The 22,693-nt window shown below is 41.1% G+C and overlaps 1 protein-coding gene across 1 annotated transcript in view; it reads right to left on the bottom strand.

Annotated features, from left to right (window-relative positions):
* dpy19l3 (dpy-19 like C-mannosyltransferase 3) overlaps positions 1-22,693 on the bottom strand; it is a 62,021-nt gene that overhangs the window by 9,647 nt on the left and 29,681 nt on the right. Inside the window, exons 12-15 of the mRNA XM_069660955.1 lie at positions 18,201-18,312; positions 16,374-16,430; positions 15,942-16,024; positions 1,624-1,756 (exon numbers count right to left, since the gene is read on the bottom strand). Coding sequence (XP_069517056.1) covers positions 1,624-1,756; positions 15,942-16,024; positions 16,374-16,430; positions 18,201-18,312 — 385 coding nt within the window. The remainder of the gene's footprint in view (positions 1-1,623; positions 1,757-15,941; positions 16,025-16,373; positions 16,431-18,200; positions 18,313-22,693) is intronic.

A 22,693-nucleotide genomic window follows, 5' to 3' on the forward strand; every position in this document is an offset into this window, starting at 1 on the left:
TCACATTCAGTTCATGTCAAAGACCAGACTGTAGCAGTGAAGAGTCTGGGTCGATGTGCATCACGTCTCTCATGACCTCCGTTTCCGAGGAAACGGAGCCAGTTCAATGATTTCAGGAAGGCTGAAAGAGGCGCGCAGTGACCTTCTGCTCTATGGTTTGTTACTGACCTTAAGGTGACCTGGTGATTCACTGGGCCACGTTACCTGATAGTCTCATCCATTCAGAGATTGTTCACTGCCTCACTTTAACCTGACCAAACCATCTGATTGATGTGTCAGAAAGCATCCAAATCAGAATAAAAGTAGTCTTTCCACTGAGTCACTGGAAGAATAAACAGTCATGTTAGAGAGACATGAACATTTTAGAGAGGCTTTCATCTGACGCTAAATTAGGATTTGCCCCTGAGCGCAGGATGAGTCATCAACATATTTTTATCTTTACCAAGAAAAGACAAACTGTAGGACAGCATTAAGAGTACTTGAAAACATATTTTTGGTCAGAGACTGAAAACTAGGTGACATCAATGCAAGACGGCAGAATCCCTTTATCAAAGGGAGACAGAGAACACACAGAGGGTTCCTGGGGGTCGTTGTTGTGAACCGCCTGCTGCTGTGGACCTGCTTGACTCCAACTGCTACACTTATTATTATCAGTCATACTTTATTACTTCGCTTGTTATGGCTAACATTATATCTGTACCATTATTATTGGCATTGTAACCATAAGTCTTTATTATCTGTTGTTGTTGCTGTTGTTGTTGTTGTTGCTGCTCTGTTTGACTATATTCATCTCTTCCACCATCTCTCTCTGTACCCAAGGTTTTTCCATGTCACCATGTTGCTCAGTACTGCTCATGGTGGAGACCTGCTCTTTTCATAAAGTGTCCTGAGATAACTTTTGTTAAGATTTGGCACTATTTCAATACAAATTGAATAATTGATTGATTGGCAGAGGGTTCCATCAGCTTTCTTAACTTTGGATGTAGAGAAGGCTTTTGAGAGTCAGATATTTTATTGTCCCTTTCTCGTTTCTGATCTGGATTTACTTTTCTGAATTAATATTCTGTAACTCTACAACATCAGCAATCACAAATGGTCAACTTTCACAACCCTTTCAACAAAAAGAAGCACAAAGCAAGAATATCTAGACAGGTAACCACATACACGTTTGCACCCTAAACAACTACAGAAGTCATATCTCTTACTGAAATACCTGCACTTTATAAACTCCTCAACTGATGCCACAGTGCTATTGTGTGGGTAAGTTAGTCATTAAAAAGAAATCATAAACCATACAGCCAAATTTTCAACATATTCAACTGGCATGGATAATTCTTGCATCAAATACCACCTTAGCTAATTTGTATCTAATCCTGTTTCTTCAGTGACTTTCTTTGTAATCGTGACACCTCTTGCGTTTGCCTCACGTTATGTCTGAGCACAATGTAATAACTCCCACTCTGCTAATTCGCATTCAAATCCCCATGACTCACTTTTAAAGTCGACATTTGTTGACATTAAAACTAAAGTATTCTATATGTTGTGTTTGTGTTATCTTGCAGCCCCTCTGGTTTGTTTCCTCTCCCCTGTGTCTGTGTGACAGCATAGTGCAGCCTACAGTACCTGTCTGGTCCTCTCCCGCAGGTCTTTATCTTCGTAATGGGGGTGGTTGGTGAGAACTCTGCCTGTGCACAGCTTGATGCCGGCCAGCAGCTGCATGCTGCCTGCAAACACAGCCCGCTTAGGGGTCTTTGTGCTGTGGACAAAAAGAAGGACACATCATTCACTGTGACAGACAATATACACCATAACAAGGCTTTTGATGAACTACACTGTATTTTAGAGCTCTGGGACTGTAAAACAATAGAAAGGGACAATTAAAAAGAGATGAAAGTTTTTGGGGTATTCACTGGTGCATCTAGTCATCAAATAAGCCTGATTGAGTTTGTTCTCTACCTTTGTTATTCAGTCCACATGCCTTTGATTTCTGCATTTGCCAAATAATTGGGACATATTGACGGCATTTAAAAGTTTCTTTCAGAGACGTGGCTCCAAGGACAACGGCTATCTAGATCTCAAACAAAACACAGACAAATATGGGCTTCACTAAAGGACAGACGAGAAACAAGAACAAGCCTTGGAGTATTAACACATTTCATGACAGATTGGTGTGTGTGTGTGTGTGCATTTTAATCTGTGTGTGTTTCTTATTCAACCAATTTTACCTTAAACAGCCTCAATAATGAAATCACGTCCGCACAGTTGTCTCTAACCTGATATGTTAACCTCAGGGTGCTTTTTAATCTCAACCCATGCCTACACACAGGACAGATAAAACTGATTGAGTACAACACGCTGACCCTCAGGTTTCATATTGTCTCCACATGACTGAACATGTGACAGGGTTTCATCACAAAGCTAGAAGAAAAATCAAACACAAACTGAAGTTAGGAAGAGCTGTTCCCGACTTTTGCCTGATTCATTACAGGATTTACTTAAAAACCAAACCTTAATGTTAACAGAGAGTCCATCCTGTTACTACTGCTGTCTATCAGTATTTTTTACATCATTGTCTGGATGAATACTCAAATCTAATTAGCGGCATCATGTACATTCATCCCCGACAATGGACACCTGCTTAATAAATTAATAAATGTGCTGGTTACATGCTATCAGACTGTATCTAAAATAAGAAACCATAGCAACAGTCAAAAAAAGAAAATCTCAATCCCATCACCATGTGTAGTCCTTCAGTGCCTCGTCCTCTGAACACTTCAGCCGGCTGTAACTCCGGCTGTAAGAAGTTCACTGCCCCCTGACTGAAACTAACTGATGTACCATGTAAGCTGCTAACCACACACCACATTTACAATTCAACTCTCTACATCAGGCTGATTCAGACAGTAAACATGACCCATCATTTGTTTGGGGAAATATTGATGTTGATTTTGGGACAATGGCATGGCTGGTTGGTTTGTTCTGTAGTCTTGCTGTTAAACACATCAGCAAATTATAATTAGGTTAGCCTTTTGGCTCATAGCCAGGCCATTTATTGTGATACAAAAAAATACTGGAAATTATACCAGATAACTGCAGTGAGTTTTCATGTGGGCCTACAATTAAACAATTAACAATCGTACTTTCTATTATTGTGGACTTTTAAGTCAATTTTCATCTAACAAAACAAAACCTTCCTCCTACTTTTAGCACACTTGGTAGAGAGGCTCTGACACCTGCATGAAGAAGTAGAGTTCAGGTGGAGCGACACTTTTCTTTATAAAATAAATACAAAAAGACTTACGGGCTGCAGTTGTTACTTTACGGTGCGTCACCGACCATTTCTAACAATGTTTATATTGTTAGAAATGGTTAGAAATGTTAATCTAATGTGTGAACAAAAGCTCATTGGCTCCTACTTCCTGTCAACATACACAACCTCACGCCATGTGTGCGCTGCAGGTGTAGCCACTAAAAGTAAACACTCTACGGCACATCCGCACCATGACAGTCCGATTGTGTGGCCACAGTGTTAACGAGCAATGGGACGAGATGCATATGTTAAAGGCAATACCCGCACTGAAAAGCCGCCACGCATAAATAAAAGCCTGCCTCATCCCGTTATCAAGATCTGTGACAGCAGCAGCGTCGCATACATGTTCACAGTTTACATGTGACACAGACTCTGCAGCTGTTGTAGATTAGTGAAAACATGAAAATGCCGAGTACTTCTTTTGCACCAAGCAACAATAGTAGTAGTACTAAGTAGCAGCTTGACGTATTGCAGTTAATTTCCTCACAATCGCACGTCCCGCGATGTGACTATTGCACGTCACGTGCACATCAGATTTTTCCGACGGTTAAATAATTTATCGTGCAGCCCTAACCAGAAATATTTAGGAATATCTCCCAATGACCTCAGGTCAGCGCTATCTTTGATTGCAAAATGCATATACACATAAATTCATGGTCGTATTTTTCTTTGAGAACACTTTATTGGTACAATAATGCTTAATGTGCATCATCCATTAATTGTTGATAATGGACACCTGGTCCGTAATTATCTCTTACATAATTGGCACCAAACACAAAATAACACTGAGGCTGACGGGAAAGTCATTAGATTGAGTGTTTGGTTCCAAAGGTTCCAAAGTATTCGCCAAATGAAAAGCCATTAAAGCCATTAATCTCTTAATCATAATTCTTAACATCGCCACCAAGACATGCCTGATAAGTGCGATGACTTTTTCAAGACAGGTATTTTCTATATGAACTTGAGTGCAGACTAGCCGGAGATATAGTGCAGCCCTCAGCATCAGCCTTAACACGACACCATAGTGGTTGTTGAATCGATGAAAGGCTATGTGGGAAAAAGCAACAGATTTAAATTACTTTACCCACAGCAGTCAGTGCAACGATGGATCTTTCATTCTGTTAACCATCTACAGATATCATTTTCATCATCAAACCCTATTAAACAACACACATACACAGTAATTAGTAATAGTAACACCATTATAGATATGAATGTCCTTGACAGAGTCCAGTTACAAAAGAAAACTAAGCATACGCTGCTGTTCATCTTGCATGCTTTGTGTGCACACAGTGTGTTTGTGGAACAATAACTAGCCACAAGCTTTGTCTGAAATGAAGGCTTTTGCTCGAGTGGATGTGCACATGTGAGTTATGCTGCGATGGGTTATGATTCTGCGATTCATACATGCTCTTGGGCGGATGCGTGGGCGGATGTCTTGACCTCTTGACCTGCAGTAGAAGTGGGTCATTTCCATTTCTGCCTGTCTTCTCTCCCTGTGAGTGTGTGAATTTAATTGTTCACTGCATCCCAAGGAGTAGCTGCCACCCCCTCCAAGATGAGTTACATTTAATTTAACGTTTAAGCTGTCATATGAAAATGCCAGAGGGCACTGTCATACTCCCCACGGACTTTGAACATGTACTGGCTTGTTTGTATTTTTTTTTGGTTTTTCCACATTTATGCAGCAAATCTAAGATACTAAATATTACTTCAACAAAATGATGCAACACGAGCCGCCATATCGGAATTCTTAGGCGATTAGGAAACATCAGTTTCACGAAGACATTGTTACTTTTGCAGAAAAGGCACAGGTGTAATAAATGACTGCTGTAACCAATGTATCAACAGTGGATCAAATGTCTGAGAGTAATCCTTGCAGCTCTTATGTTGTATGTTCTTTGTTAGGTTGCTTGAAACACCGCTCCAAATTAATATTTATATAGCTTTGTGTATGCTGATTGTGTAAATAATCGAATATTAGCAACTTTCTGAAGTCAAATGCTTCTGCAAAGACTAAGGAACCCTGAGCGACGCACACCTGTTTCCTCACATCCAAGACACACTGGACACCTTCACTGCTGAGTGGTTCAGTACAGTGGACCTCGCCTCAGGCTACTGTCAAGCAGTACTGACTACCAGGGCGGGCAGAGCAACTGCCTTCTGCACAACATATGGACTGTTTGATAGAAACATCAGGCCATTTAAAATTGGGTTTCATCGGCTGATAGACGGCGTCTTGGCCTGCATACAGTGGAAGACCTGTCGGTCCACACAACCTCAGTGTGCTGGGCAGGCATTTGTCATCGAGGCTGCAGCAGCTTGGTCATGTTTTTAGCAGACTCCCCGAGGCAACCTGAAAATGAAACCTGCTAAATTCTGCCTCTTACGCCCCCAGGGAGCCTACCTGGGCCACATTTTCTCTGAGGACAGTATGGGCACCAATGCCTGCCAAGTCCAGAGGGTGCAGAATAATCAGACATAAGAAATTATGTTCTTCCTGAGCTGAGACCCCTGCGTGCCCAGACAGTCCCATGAGTGTGCACAGTGATGTTGCAGCCATGGACAGTATAAGAAAACTGATTTGTTTTGAAACACCTTCTCTAAGATATTTCCAAAATAACGTGAAAATGAGCATTAGGGTGTCACAACCTGTGTACACTCAGAGAGCCAAAGAGAACATCTTGGCCTTGAGCTGTGCTTTCAGTGACTCCAAACTTTAGTACATTTTTTACATTACTCATGATTTCATCTTTCCCAGACATTATCAATATTTTTTCTCTTAACCTTGTTTTCTTTTGCCCATCAGCTTAGCTTGTTTTAAATGAGCAATACAAACTTGACTATGTGAAGAAAATCGGAATAAATCCACCTGTTAAAATATGTACTTGGAGATTCGTGATAACAACTGCAAAGGCTCTTTTATGAGTCATGCCGACATTTGCCTTCAGAACTTATCACCGGCAGTCACCGAGGGACTAAAACCACTCTTTATAACTTTCTTTTTTCAAGCCGCAAATCTAGTTACATTTATCTTAAAGCCCTGAACAGCCAAGGTCCACCCGCACAGGTGTTTCACTCATGTTTTACCTGATTGTGTGTTTTACCTGATTATCTTCTCAGTAAATGCACTATGTCTTACATTTCTCAGCTGGTGTATAGAATTGATTATGCATAGTTTGCATAGTTTGTTTTGGCTTTTTTTGCCGATTTGGCAGGATACTAGATAGAAGGGATAGTAGTAGCACTTTTCAACCGTAAACAGATCAATCAAAACAGAGCTACGCCTACCAATATGAGACTGATCATCTCAACGCCAACGCACCTCAGAAGCACTGTATGTACCACTACGTACCCAGTAGTGTACCACTACAAATTCCTTATCACGTCGAATTTGATTTTTGGGGATAATGACAGCCCTAGTGGAAAGAGTTGGAAATAAGGGCAGAGAGGGTGGTGGATACAGCACAGGACCAAGGGTCAGAGTTTAAACCTCTGCCACTGCATCGAGGACTGTGCCTCTATACATGGGGCATGTGCTAAACCAGTGCCCCGTCTACATACATCTTTAGTGACAGCGAGGGGATGCTAAAAGTCACACCTGTGCATACTCTTTTAGTACAATGTGTTATTCACATAATTCCCAACTTGAACCCCCCCCACCATTCAGAATAACTGAATACGAAACAGTGTGTGGGTGTGCAGGTTCTGTAATCCAACAGCTTCTTTTATGGTGAATATTTTAGTTACTTTCACCTGCAAGGAGTTGAGATAACACTCTGACTGTTCACACACACACAAACACACACACACACAGTTAAGTGGTACTGAGTGGAAATTATGATGACAACTAATAGTGCGACTCAGAAAGGGATTGGGAATGTTATGAATGTGCCAGGCCATAAATTCCCCACTGAAGTCTCACTGCTGATTGAGAGGTGTGTAGTTCAATCAAGGACATCTTTCTCCTCCTCCGACTCCTTCTCTGAAGTGCCTCCGGATGAGTTAGAAAAGAGAGGAAGACACGCACAGACACACACACAGATCACAGACACAGAGCAGCACTTTCCCCACTTAAGCAGCAGGCCAAATGCTGCTAATTTACACAATTTAAAACACGACAAGGAGCAGGATGACAGGAAGACAATTAAGGGAGCGAGAGAGTGAGTCAGAGCGAGCGCGAGCAGAGGATGTTAAAAAAATGGTGAAGACACAGTTTCACAGAGGGAGACAAAAACTGGATTCTTTTTTATTGAATGATTGATATAAAGATGAAACGTGGCACATGTTCCCCAAGAATGGATGAAGCAATCTGTTTTAATTACACAGACAGATGGACACGATGAGACTGATCTACAAAACTAATGACAGACGGAGAGAGTGAGGAGCATTATTTTCACTGGACTAGATTTATCCAGGGACCTCATGTGAGTTAGGATTTTAACCTTTATCCAGACAGATAAACAACCAGAGGAATGACAGCAGAGGTAATTAAAACTAACACTTGAAATAACCATCACTAATGGCTTTGTTGTAATGACTGTTCCCTCTCAGGAATGACAGGAGGCAGAGATAGCATGATTTTATTGCAACCAGAAAACAGTCTGGAGGCCGCCTGAGATGCTTGAAAGCTAAAGTTGAAAGAGTTTATAAGGTGTTGCTACAGCAATGTACGCAAGATAATGTTTTTCCTTGCCAATGTGCCGAATTGCTAAGTGCTACTCATGGTGGATTGATGTTGGGCCTCTCTTTGAATAACTTAACAAAGAGTCGGTCTAGACCTGCTCTTTCTGTAAAGTGTCTCGAGATAACCCTGGTTATGATTTGGCGCTATACAAATAAAATTTGATTGATTGATTGATTGATTGATAAACATTCCCTGAACTAGCTGCTGTAAGCTACTTTCCTAGCTTATGTTACCTGAAAGGACCGGTGCTCAGTGTGATTACCTACTTGTGTTTTTAGTTGAGCTTACTGGTGAAGAAGATCTGTTCACGTATGTTAAACATACATACACACATAATACGTATCAGGGTTGCCAGGGTTGTTTACAGAAATGACAATGTTCTTGCACAGCAGCGTGAGTCAATATATTGTGTTATTTTAAGCTAATATTTAGTTATGACTCCCTATAACTTTCATTCTCTAATATGTTTTAGCCCATTGTTTTTTTTAGCAAAACTAAATGATCCTACTTTTTCATTTTGTTTAAAGCGCGTCAGGAAACTGCTGGCATATCGTGGACTTGATCCATACACTGGATCTCCTAAAAGGCACAATGGGAAGGCCCAACAAAATCCTGCATAAGTGTGCCACAACAATGACACAAACCAAGGGGTGATAAAATAAAGGCTGTGCCGATATCATCGGTGGTGATAGCGAAGGCCAGACAGGATCGCAAGTGGAGACCAGTTGACTGTCTTCCCCTATTTTTTATTCTTGTCCGACATCTCTCCATTAATGTGGATTATGTCATCGATCAGGAGAATCGGATTATTTCCTTTTCTATTGGATTATTCGAGGATCTCGTCTCAGAGTCTAAACGGACTGGTTGAGGTTGCGTGGAACTTTATTTATTTAGGCGCGGCGCCTCGCTGCACTGCCATCTGGACCTCCATTGACATTATTATTTCGTTTTGGACATCATTATTCTTAAGCATTTATTTAATTACTGTTTTTAATAAACTTGACTGGATGGAAAAAATATATCTACTGTACATTTGACTCTCCAGAGTTTGGACTCACGGTAAATTAAAGATATCCTGAAAGCTTTGATGGCGCTCCAGGACTCACCCTGTGAAATGCTTGAAACTGCACAAACTTGGAATCTGTGTATAACATCCAGCCTCTCCGATGTGTAGAAACTCAATAACTGTAAGATCCTACAGACACTGTCAGTGCTTCTGGATAATTCATGATTAGATTTAATTCATGTGATCACTGCTCTGAAACCTGCATAGAAATACTTACAGCCTCTCTCAATTTAGAGACTTTCATTCCCCCTGCAGTGTAATGGCTGGGAATATTTAATACACTCACAACAAAGTATCATACACAACATTTGTGGGCATCGGTACATGAGTACTTACATTTCTGCAGATGGGGTCTAACCTGTTCAGACTCACCACATTTAAAGTTGGAATTTTATAGGCATGGTTATCAGTAACAGATGAAGAGTTGTAGAGGAAGGAGGAACAGCCAAAATCCACCATATGCCCGAGTTATTGTGATTTTGGAGAGCTTTGTGCATGCACCTCCGCAACCAAATGCCCAGAAAACAACAGATTTGTGCTAAATGTACTGAATATGGACAAATATATTCTGTGTGCTGTGTGCTGGGCAAGCCGATAACCTTCAGGAGAGCTGCCAGTGTTTCCAGTGAAGCTAGCTAGCCATGAGCCCTTTGGATTGAACATACACGCACACAAACCCTGCACCAATCACTGCAACCTTATAATCATACATGTTATACATCCATTATCTGTATCACGTATACTTCTTTGGGTCGCGGGGGGGCTGGGCTGTTTGCCAGTCAATCACAGGTTGACACGCTGACACATAGAGACAGACAACCTTTCACACTCACATTCAAACCTACGGGCAATATAGATTCAATCTACCGAGCATGTCTTTGGACTGCATGCGCAAGGAAACATGAACACAAAGGACCCCTACGTCCAAACTGTATTCGAACCACAAACCCTCTAGCTCTGAGGGGACAGCACTAACCACCACACCACCATGCCGCCACATTATAATACAAGCATTAGAAATGTGGAAAAGAAAAAGGGAAAGGACAATAAAAGAGTTGATAAAAAAAACGTGTCAAAGATAAAGGAGTAAAATAACATTTAATTCATGTTATGAAGTTATTGGTGCTGAAATTATTTTTTAAAAAGGGACATCTGTTAGCTATGCAATCAATTTTCTTTTATTCTGATGTGTTTTTGAATCACGTGCATAAAGTTTGATTCTTTTGAAAGTTGTCTACATATTTTAATTTCATTATTTTTCGGAGCCTCTCTTTCCTCCTGAAACGAACAAGCCGTTTTGCCATTCAAAGGTTAGACCTTAGCCACGATTGGCTAACAGTATTTGGAGTGACAGTGTGCGACCCCACGTCATTCCACAGTTGTAGAAAACATGGCTGGGATCATGTTATTCTAGGATCGGTTATTCGGCCTTATATGTACGAGCCAGAATCGCCAGGAGGTATCGGAATGGTAAGTTGAAATCTTGACGACGACTTGACTACAAGCTCGTGCAAGAAGGCAGCCTGAGGTGAATGACGGTGAATGAGGATCGGTTGATTTCAGCCAAAGCAAGGTTCTACGTAGAAACCTGCAGCTGTTCTGAACGGCCCATTTCAGAGGCGACCTTTTTAAAAATGTCATTCTGGAAAAACACGGAGTTATGCAGTTTTCACTTTTTCACTGTGAACAATAAACAACCAAACATGTGACACCCAAAATATGAGAATATCCATTTAAAAGATATAACCCCTTACAATATTATTCATTACTGAATTATTTAAGTATTTGGATTTGTAGCCTTTTACCTTATATCCATTCTGTAAATGTTGGGACTCTGTAATGCTAACCAAAAGCAAAGTGCTTTTAGTTGCCTAAACCGAACCAGACCTCATCCAAAGAGGGAGCATCAGAAAATGCATTGAAGTTATTTTTGGAATGACCATATTGGTCCTTTAAAAGGACAACATCATATTTCATATAAGCGTATGGATTTGTGGGATAAACAAAGTCGGTGTTTCATTCAAATATGCTGACTTTTTCATTTGAGCCGGTTCAAAATGGGTCGTCATGCTGAGTAGCTCGAAGAGCCTCCTGAATTTGCAGCAAAACTGCTGTCAAAGCTCTCATTAATAATTTCACTGCAGCCTTCATAATTCTCAAGCTCAGATTGTATATCTCGACCCAGAAGAGGAGAAGTGTCAGGAGGAGGGGAGGGAAAAGAAACAAGGAATCTTTTAAAGCAAAATATATTAGTTCAGACTACTGAGATACAGATTCTGTGAGACAGGTGTGATGGCCTCTGTGTTTGTTGAAATATGTATGATGAGATGGTGAGAAACAACAAGAGAGGACGTGAAAGAGGAAAGTGATGCTGACAACAACAAAAACAGAGTCAAATTTCTCAGTGCCAATGAAAAAGTAAAAACAAAAAACAAAATGGTACTGTGACTGTTCATCACTGAAATTAAACAAATCTTACAATTATAATTAGCAAATGTACTGTTCCAGCTCCTGTCTCTCATCTATGTTGTGCAATGTGTCGTGCAGCTTTGTTGCCAGCTCCAGCTGCAGCCTGCAGTGCGCTGCAGTGCGCGCTGTCGTGACAGTACTGAGTATGTGCTGTGGTTATCTGTGAGCCCTGATTCTGAGTCTGAGGAGCAGCAGTTTATATTAAACATGTGCCTGAGCTTAAGCTGCTCCTCTCTATGCTGCACATGTAACACTTTTACTACCATGAACTCTGCATGCCAAGCGTTCAGGTTGATATGTCAGAGTACAGAGCCCTGAAACTACTCCTAATTACATCTTCTTTATTTTTTATTAGCTTCATTGATTGACACCAACTGAATCAGAGAAAAAGACAATATAGACTGAAGAAGACTCGGAACAGCAGAGCACAAGGGTGAGACAGCAGCGATGTTGGGGACTTTAAAAACTGCACACTCACAACTATAACTCAAGAGTTGGAGGCAGTGGAACGAGGAGGCACTGCTATTGATTTATTGACTGTCCATTTAAACAGAGTATCAGCCTACAGCTGAGCTGTGGAGCCGCAGCTGTTATCAAGTGGAGGGCTGTGAGTTATGGCAGTCCGAAGTAAAGATGAACCTCCACTGGTTGTTATCGTGTTAACCTGAACCTTCTTCAGAGTCCGGGGTCATGAATGATTGCCCTGCGAATTATGATAATCCCCTCATCAATCAGGCTGAAAACACACAGAACTGAACTGACTCAGAGTAATGTCGGCCAAATCCAACTGGCTCTTCAAAAAAGATTTCAAAATTCAACTATCTTCTTTTTTTAATGTCCTTACAGCAATGCCCACACTAGTCTGAGATTTTGCCTGTAAGGCTGTCAGCCATATATTATTCTTAGTGTTTCAAATTTGTAACTACATCATCACAATCACTGAGCTAAAGTTTTACAGTTTGGCTCCTGAATCTCGAAACCGTGCAGAGATGCATCTGAGAAACAGATTTTCACGGGTTTCAATTACCAGGCGTGTTTGTTTTGGGGGAGGGGAGATCTCTGTGGATAGCCTGGCTCCTGGTAGAAACCTATTTAATGACAGATACTTAAGGAATCCAAACTAAGGCCATGTCCACACGGAGACGGAGCCGACTTCGTTTTGAAAAAGTTTTCCGTAAACACAGCGCCGTCTCAGGAAATGTTTGCGTCCCCACGAAACCGCTGAAACGCTGTAATATATACAACCCGCCTGTGGGTGGCGCTGTAATGCAGCCACACAAATACAACAAACCTGAGAAGAAGTAATAGAGCATGTGTATAAGTGTAACAACAAAGAAGAGGCACAAGCAGAAGACGATGGCCCTTCTGGTTGTTCTCCACGGTGGATCAAAGAGCATGTGCATATGCTGTTCTCCATGTCCTCTTCTTGCTGGCAGTGGTAGACGAGGAGAAGAAGATTTTGCTGTAATAGCAATATCAAGCTAAGTAGCTTCTGCAGAACGAGCGCGACACTGTAGTCCGCCATAGTTGTTGTTGTTGGTGGTGGTGGGGTTAGCGCATGCGCGACGTACGGAGGCGGCGCGATTCAAGAAAGATCCGTATAGGCTGTACACACGGAAACGCCAGGGTGGCGTTTAGGGATTTATCCACTCTGGGAGGCGGTTTCAAAAATTAGCCTATACGGACTCCTGAAACGCCACAGTGTGGACGAAACGACCATACGACAAAAAACTTTTGCGTTTACTCCTTAACCCGTCTCCATGTGAACATGGCCTAAAAAACTAGCTGAGCAAAGTAACCCAACGCCTGCTGTCCTGTCTCCACCAAACAGCATTGGAAAAACACTGATTTCAAAGTGAAACGGCTTTATTCCATATTTTATCACATTAAATCAGCAGGTCCATTTGTTCAGAGAGGAGGAGACCTCTGTGGATTATTCTGCTCTCTGTAAACACCTTGTGAACTTTTCAGGGTCACTCTTAGACTCACTTTATAAAGTTTACATCCTGTCATGCCATTGGTTCTGCATTTCCCTGTGTGCAATGATGCTGTTTTTTGAGCTGCATCATTGCAAAAAGAAAAAAAAAGAGAAACAGATTTGGCTGACTCATTTATACTCTGTTAGTGATTCAGATCATTGACTCTTAGGGGGAAAACCCTAATTAATGCTATAATTACGAGGGCATAGGATATGTGTCATTAGCTCTAGTGAGGGCCTATTCTGATCCTAATCTCTGAGTCCATCATTAAAGCTAACATACAGTATTTATCCTTCTCTAAACGTAATGCCCATTCTGATTTTACAAACTCTTTGCAGGAAGAAGAATTAGAAAAAAAATGGAGAGACGTGTCTGAGCTTTTATCCTACATCATTGTAACAACAAAACAGATCTAAATCTGTACTTTTCTTCTGATTTAAACACAGCCCATTCTGAACATTTGCACCCTATGTTAATCAAACATGATTCATACATGCAGCACATCCCCTGCAGCTAGAATTACCACAACAGGTTCCTGACAGCTTTACATAGAATTACTAGCCAGCACAGAAATATACTCCTTTCTATATGTATCTCTGTTGTGCCACGCATCATTATGCCACAGTTTGAAAACTCCCGTGATCTGAACATACAGAACTAAATAGCCTCAGCGAGCGAGAGAATGCCGCGTAAGACGACCCAACCCCCTCCCTCCTCCCCTTCTTAACACTTTCATCTGGAATGTAATTAGTGCAGCAGCAAGAAGCTTAGCGCTCCGCCCTGCTCTCATCCCCAACCAAGGTAACTGTAGGCAGCCCCTAATCCTCAGAGCCTAATGGGATTAGCTCCAGAGGGAAGGGAACCCATGTCACACGCACAAGTACATTCAAAACCCCAACCTCTCCTCCTCTGTGTCGCTATCCATCTCCCTCTCTCTCTCTGGGCCATTCCACTATCTGTCTAATAGGATTAGACGAAAAATGGGCCATTTCTTAAAAATCACATCTGGTCCACTCAGTGTCATCATGCTGCTGATGACAGGATGGAAATAATGAGCTTTGAATTATGATGAATTCAGTGAAGAAGGGAACTACAGTGATCATGAACGGGAAAGACCTCAATCTTAACTGGCTCTGATTTGCACTTTAATGCTTTTAATTAGCAGTTTGTTTAACGTAGCGTTGGCTGTTTATCTAACATTATTGTAAAAAGATTAATTAAAAACAACAGTGTGATACAAACATGTTGAATACCTCTGAGCTAAATCTGATATCGTCTGTTTTCAATAGGAAAAAATGCTTCTGTGTGCAGGACTGAACACAAAGTGCATGGTTAAAGGTTCTACTGTATATAATCTATGCATTCATGTATACAGCACAAAGCTATTTGTATTCATTAACTAGAGCACTTGCATACACAACAAATTGCATACAGCTGAAAAAGTATGTTAAATTCATTATCTTCAATACAAAAATGTAATGCAAGCTCAATGAATTCCTAAAGGAGCAATTCCCCCTGGAAAAAGCCTCTGTCAGTCAAAGCTGGTGTTCTCTGTAATCGATAGAAGCAATAATATTTGAAATTGGCGCCATAGCTGTGGAGAAAGTTGTACAAACATCTCATGGTTTCGCCCATTCTACATACCTTCAACACCCAGCGTGCATTGCGCCCCTCCCTCTGAAAGGAACGGCCCTGCGAGAGACGCTGGAGCCTTCCTCACTGGTGTTCATTTGTAATGCTATTCTCTAATGCTGAGCACGGTCACACCCATGCTTAACTCATAGTTGTAAAACCAGCACATTCAGATTGGCCACCATTTTAAGTTACACTCACATTACAGCGAGTGGAGACTAACAGAAATAGAAAGAAACATGATGTGTCCTCTGCCAGACATTGAGCTTGCATGGTTACATGGTATGTGATATACACTGCAACACCAACAGGAAGCCCGACACCCCACATCCAACCTGATGACTGGAAAATGTGGGACACACACAGATGTGCAAACACAAAAACACACTCAGCAGTCGCAGTACGCAGCCATTCCAAATCCCAGCTCCATCTCTGATCCTGTCGTGCTGACGCTCTTGATCGAAAGCCCGGCTGCAGAGACCCTGAGGAGGGCTCCAGCGCTGCCAACAGCTGGGGCCTTTCCAGCACCCCCAAGTCTTCTTCATAGAAACCCATCGGCTCTCATCGCTCATCGGAGAGACTCCCCCGCAAACAAGCAACGATACACAAGTATACACACATGCACGCACACGCACTAATCAAGGACATCAGGCAAAGTGAAACTTGATCTGCGGAAACAAGCTAATCAGATTTGCTGCAATTTGATGTGTGCTCTGGATTTGAGAGAGAGGCGTCTGTGTGTGTGTGTGTGTGTGTGTGTGTGTGTGTGTGTGTGTGTGCGTGTGTGTGTGTGTGTACCTAATCCAGGTCATGAGCTCCACAGTGTCTGGATCATAAAACTCCCTCAGTTCTGATAGCTCCTCCATTAGTTTAGGCCAGAACTGCAGGGAAACAGACGTGATGGAAGACCCAGTGTTAGCGTTCATTAGGCCGTAAAGCAGAGCAGCAGACATTCTGATATATCTTAAACTACATCTGATTACTGCACTCAATATAACAGCGTATATGGTCGCCGTTTAGATTCTTCCAACAGCCAAATAAATAAAAGGAAAGCAGTCATTGTAAAATCCTGCAATGAACCGATTTCTTGTTATCATCTCTTACAAAACTTCTATTTCAAGCATTGTTCCTTTCTCATATCGCCGCACACAATTTGTACAAAGCGACTTCAGCTTTGTAATGACACCGCCAATACAGTGATGAACATCAACCGCAGAGAAAATGGCATACCTTGTAATACAGGCAAGCGATCATGGCCAGTGGGACTGCATATCTGACAAGCCTCAACTGCAAAACGAGGGAGAGAAAACAGCCATAATGAAATGAAAGAATATAATCGTATCAGAGGCAGAGCTGGTGGAGTCAGGCACAGATATACCTTAAAATGAAGATGAGCACAGAATGAGATAACACAAAGATAAGCAGACAGAGCAAAGTTGTTCACTAGTATCCTTTCTTATCTGATCCATGCTGGTGTCATGTTATGACCACACTGACACCTAGTGGCCCCAGCAGCGATGTCAGCAGCACAGAGCAGAGCAGAGGATGTCCAACCAGAAACTCAAAGAAAAAAGGAAACCAACACGTCTTTAAAGAGTGTTTGAGATCAGTGTTGTGCTCTTTTGAGACTGGTAATGGACATAATGTTGGTTGTCACTAGAACATGTCAGAAAATGTCAGTTTTGACCATAAAAATAATGTCAGGGGTTCGCATTGAATGCCTGCTTAGATACTTATTCGTTCCCTATCTTAAACCTACTTTGAGGAGTATTTAACTGGTTCTGAAGCAGTCTCATTGTTATACTGATGCCCCTATTTGCAGACCATCAGCTAGAAGATTCACTATAGCTTTAGTCTTTTTTAATGCCTTCCAGTGTCAATTGGTTAGATTTCGATCACGTGATCGACAGCATGAAGGCCGTAAGTGTCTTTGTTTACATTTTTCCCAGAACAGTTTCACAGTTTTTGGTTCGTTAGACGGTTAAAAATGAACAGGATGAGAATTTTCTTTGGAGAATACCATCATAAATGTAAAGAACAGGATGGCTCCGGTTGTAACTCTTGATTTTCCTCTCTGATGGCCGCTTTCCTTTTTAGACTGTTTGCCTTCATCTGAGCGTCGAGTTTGTTTCTTTTTCTTTGGATTTTCACTTATTTTTGAAATTGTATCTGTAGTCATCGATCTTTTCTTTGTTTAGATAGTAGTAGTAGTCCATAGTAGTTAACTGTTTACTCGCAACACTTGCAGAGAGCGGAAAAGCAGCCGCTTAGCTCCGCCCACCCTCTCTGGCAAACCAACCAACCAACTGGCTGGGAGCCGCTTGCGATTTTTTCAGTGAAAGTCGCCACAGACGCCCAGTCTGTAATACTGCTAATGGAAAGGCTTTCATCAGTGGGCCATAGGCTCAATCACCATTGTGTTACTTCATTCAGCGAAAGATAGTGACTTAACAGACATTTATTTAAATGAAAATCTTGTGGAGATGATTGTTTTAAACAAAGGTAATATCAACCAAAAATAATATTGGTAATAAAACTGAAAATTACATTGGCAAGCTTTTAACTTGATAAAGCTGGCTCTGGTTTCAACCTGAGCCCAAAGCCAGACAGGATCTGATTAACGAACGGAGGTTACAAAAACATCTCTTTACACTTTTTAAACATTAGCGTAATGTGTATTTGAACAGACGATGTTTCAGTGTGCCTTTATGGTGGCCAGCAGCACAGCACTGTGGTTGAAAATAAGTATGAAAAAAGTTGTTCGCCTATGGAGGACTATAGATACATCTAGCAGACACTTAGAAACAAAAGCATTAATGTTTGAGTTGTTTTTGTGGGCAACTGTACTGTAAACAATGTGCTAAAAGGAGTTAAATGTGTGGTGATGTGTCTCCTTCACTAACAGTAACACCTTTCACATAACGCACATTGATTTCATCCATAAATGAAGCAAAAAAAGACTGATTAGTGCAGAAGTAAATGTGTTTAAAACTCAAGTATCACACTTCAAAGTTGGATAAAGAAAACAGTGCAGCGGGTGTTTGGAGCTGTTCGTACCAGAACTTTAGTGTTGCAGCGCAGAGTATTGAGCAGCAGAGTCCACAGCTCCGTCCCACACACACCGTAGGCTGCGACCGCACACATGTGACCGGTCCAGATATACTTCATCCTGGGGAGAGAGGGAGAGAGCGGCAACATCAGCATCAAAAGAAAACAAATCTTATGGTTAAATTTCAGTTTTTTTGTGATAGTAAGGTAGCATATGTGAAGCTAGGTGTAGGGGAAACATTCAAGCACTTGGTCTTTATGACACAAGGACAGATGGATTATACGGATTAAAAAAAAGCTGCTCTTTAATTTTGATGCTTAGATGTTCCCTCAAGCTAGTTAAGGACGTTTAATTTCAAAGAGAGAAGCAAATAGTCGTATAAGGGTTTAGAGGACGACTTCGTGAAAAGGTTCCACTGTGGTTAAACTTTATTGAGAGCCTAAAACAAGCCATTATTATCCAAGTTCTGGTTCAAATCACATGAATCAGAGCTGTGAACAAATAAGAAATAAAGTGAATGAATGAGATTAAACAGAAAGGGGTGAACCGCAGAGAGAAGGCCAGGAGAATGAAATGAGCTGAAAAATTGTTGACAGGTGCAGAGATGGAGGCGAGAGAGAGAGGGAGAGAGAGGGAGCTGTGGTATAAAGAAGTGCCGCCTCACAGAAATAAATCTCAATACGTTTTTAATGCAAAGGAGCTGTCTGACAGAAACGAATGGCTCTCTGCACTTTTGGACTTTCACTCTTCATCAGCATTTTAGAGAAAGTGCTGAAATCAAACGTGTCAGGCTCTGCACTGCCTGGCTGCTGCTGCTCTGTGGAAAGCTTTTTTTCTTCTCCTCCTTTTGTGTGAATTCAATCAGCACTTTAAATCCTGAGTGTAGCAGAATGAATTGTATGAACTATATGTATTAAAAGGTACAATATATCACACGCCGCGCCAAATCCTGCCCACCAGATAAACTCGACTTAGCGCAAGAACACAATATGCAGCGTTTACACACACAGAGTTACATCACTACTGCACTGTGCTAAGAGACCAAATACCAGAACGTTCCTCCTCTTTGGACTGAATAATTACAATTATCTTTTAATAAAAGTTATGACTCTAATGTTAACCTGGATGATTATTTCTTGACAGTGTTCACAATGATTAGTTATGCTTTCACAATAATGAATCATTGATGTTAAGCCTGTGTTTGCAGCCTGACATGCCCTCAACCCGGAGAATCTACTGATGATGCTGGTGATGAATACGACTTGAAAATTACAGATTATTGTTGGGAGTCAGGTCAGGGAGGGTTGTTGTCGTACCCAATAATTGTCTTCCCAATTTTACAATTCCACCCTGACAATGAGGAACGAGTGTTGTCTCACTTAATAAATGCTCAGGGAGACGAGACAGAGGTAAGATTAAGATGTGCACACAGATGAGAAGCTGTTTTCTCCTTTCAAACCGGGGTGTGCTCCTCTCTCTGGTCTCTTGAAGAAATATCCTTACCATTAAGGCCATTGTCACATTTTGGTTCCCTTATACATCCAAGTCTGGGTCTTTTCCAACTGTTAACAGTGTATTTTACTTTTCTAACTGTTAATAGGAAAAATTGGTTTCCTTTTGCAGAGCACCTTAAGTCTGGTATAATTCAGAGTTACAAGTTGACTACTTGACTGTTTCTTGCATTCGTCAGCACACCACAAAGGCCATCCAGTTGAGGCAGATGGCTGTTCAACATCAGCCTGGTTCTGCTCGAGGATTCTGCCTGTTAAAAGTAGGAAGTTTTTCCTGCCACTGTGCCAAATGTTGCTAAGTACTGCTCATGATGGATTCATGTTGGGTCTCTCTAAATAAATTAAAAAAAGAGTACAAGGAAAGTTCAGGGAACTTACTTAGGAATGTATAACACCGATTTCTGGGTAATACTACAGTGTGTTAAACACACTAACATGTGTTGAGAAATAAAGGAGTCTGGGAACCATGAGAAAAGAATTATGAAACATTATATACGGTTGCATTGTTTTGACCAGACCTGTTTTTATATTTTATTATATTATGTTCTGTCTTAAAGCTCTCTTTTTAACTGTGAAAAGCACTTTGAATTGCTCTGTGTATGAATGGTGCTTTATAAATACACTTGCCTTGCCTACGGTCTAGACCTGCTCTTTTTGTAAAGTTTCATGAGATAACTTTGGTTATGATTTGCCGCTATACAAATACAATTTGATTGATTGAAAGCTTCTTTGGTCATACACTTCTGTAAAACAGTTTGTTACATTGAGTAAACCTGTGTAAAGCGGCCAGGCTTAGGTTAGCTCTGTCAAAGCTCGCTTAACATCAGAATCAGAGGGATTAGAAATTATAACGTGCTGTGCAGTATTCTAACATGTAATAAATCAACATGAACATGATCATACATGTCATTTCCTCACAGATTACAAATGTGAAATTTGACAAAGTGCATGTAAAGAGGCATTTTAGTCTACAGAGCTGATAATAGGACAATGGGCTAATATGTTACTGTACACCACTGTGTAAGGCACGCTGTATTCTATTTTGATAGTGTGAGTGTGCAAACCATGTAGGCCTGAGTTTGTGAAGCAAAAAAACTAAAAGCATTAATGTATTTTATAAAACTCAAAGTTTTAACGTGTTCATTGACAAGAAAACATGTAAGAAAGTATGCAAACTTATTCTGCATTATTACCACATAGCTGTACCACACCCTGAATGGTGTTAGTAATAGTAAATGAAATGTTGGACAAGCAGCTCAGAAGCCCTGATACTTCAACCTTTTATGTGAGTACATTAATGTTATACATGATAAATGAGCAAAAGCAAACTGATACCTTGTGCTTAAGTCACATGGGATCAACAGGCTTAGTTATACTAATATGTAAGGGATGATGCCCAACTAGGTATCCATTATCAAGTTTTAATGGACACGCTTCTGACGGTTGCTTTCTCAGTAACGATTGAAGGTCTGACCAATACATGAAAAAGGTATTCCCATCCCATAAGACTGCAATGTAATGAGAACATCGTTCACTACTTAGCAATGGGCGATATCTCTAGCCCCCAGTGCAGCTCATGGGGTTCTTCAGCTCAGCTATGACCTAGAAAGCCAACGGTGTGCTAGCATGATTAAAAGTCAATAACACTGCGTACATTAGACATAAAGTAAGAGACAGTGTACATTATGCCACATATTACACGGCTATTTAGATATCAATCTTTGACGCAAAATATTAATTCTCAAATGATTTTAGTGAAAAATGATTCTTTTTCTTCTCTACAGTTCAGTACAGTACTGGTTAAGCCTTCTTGAAATGATCCAATTTAGCAGTTATAACTCACATTGAACTGAACATTTCCACTTATGGTGAAGTGAAACAAGGTGAACAGGACTGCATGAATTGCTGCAGCACCTGAATGAGGCTTTCTTCTGACATTTTCTTTCATATTCACCATCTTTAAACACTGTTGTATCCCACACCGAGCTCTGTTCAGCGTTTCCTTCGTGTGCCATCTTCAATTTTGTAGATCTCTCTGTCACAACCTACTGCTTTTAGTATCTTTTAACCTCTCGTGTTTATGCCTTTATTCAGAGACAGAAGAGAGGACTGTAGCCTCTGTATATGGGACACGCGATTTAACAGCTGAGCCAAACCGTAATCCCTAATCCCTCATCATTTTTAAGCAATTTTGTATTGATGGCAGAATATTTGTGAGGCTTGTTCCTATGTTCACACCCAACAGTGTTGTCACTGGGTTCTGTAATACACCTCAACCTGAGAACAGCATGGTGAGAAGTTTATGCACTAAATGGCATCAACAACAAGTTAATCCTAAAACACACCAAAATGGGAGAATGTATGTCAACAGAACCAGATAATATCAAAACATTTAACAAAATGCTGGAAGATAAAAGCAAAAATCACTTTGTAAAGAACACAGAGTGTTCACCAAAAAAGAGAGACTGCACTGAGTGGAAAAACGAGGCAGTTGTTGCAGAGGTCAAGGCCAGAGAGCTGATACTGTTTGGCAATCATAGATCTGGTGTGACCAATAAGACCACATTTGTCAAGAGCCACTGTGTTACAGCAGCAGTGAAAGCTGCCAGCTCAGAGAGCCCAAACACACAGGTGGCTGTAAATGAAAGTCGACCACAGAAGAAAGATGTTTCTGTTCAAAGGTAAAAGACGCCAGCGTCAGTGTTGGGCGCTCACCCCACAGCGAGAGGCTGGCATCTCTGACTGGAGCCGCAGGGCTGCTGCTGTTCCACGCAGGGAACCTGCCAATGGACGACGCAGTAAGGTGAACTGGATAGATAGGTCACAGTGTAAATATGTGCCAAAATCACACCAAAGAAAGAGAAGCAACATGAGACGAGAGATGAATATGAGAGGGAAGGCTAATGAGATTAATCATAAAGGAGGTTATGATGAAAGAACTGCTGTTTGAGGAATCTGAGGAAGCCTTGCTTGCTTGCTGGTATAAAAAA

Source organism: Semicossyphus pulcher, unplaced genomic scaffold (genome assembly GCF_022749685.1).
Source record: "Semicossyphus pulcher isolate SPU_LCO1_2020_fin unplaced genomic scaffold, fSemPul1.0.p SCAF_1, whole genome shotgun sequence".
NCBI lineage: Eukaryota > Metazoa > Chordata > Actinopteri > Labriformes > Labridae > Semicossyphus > Semicossyphus pulcher.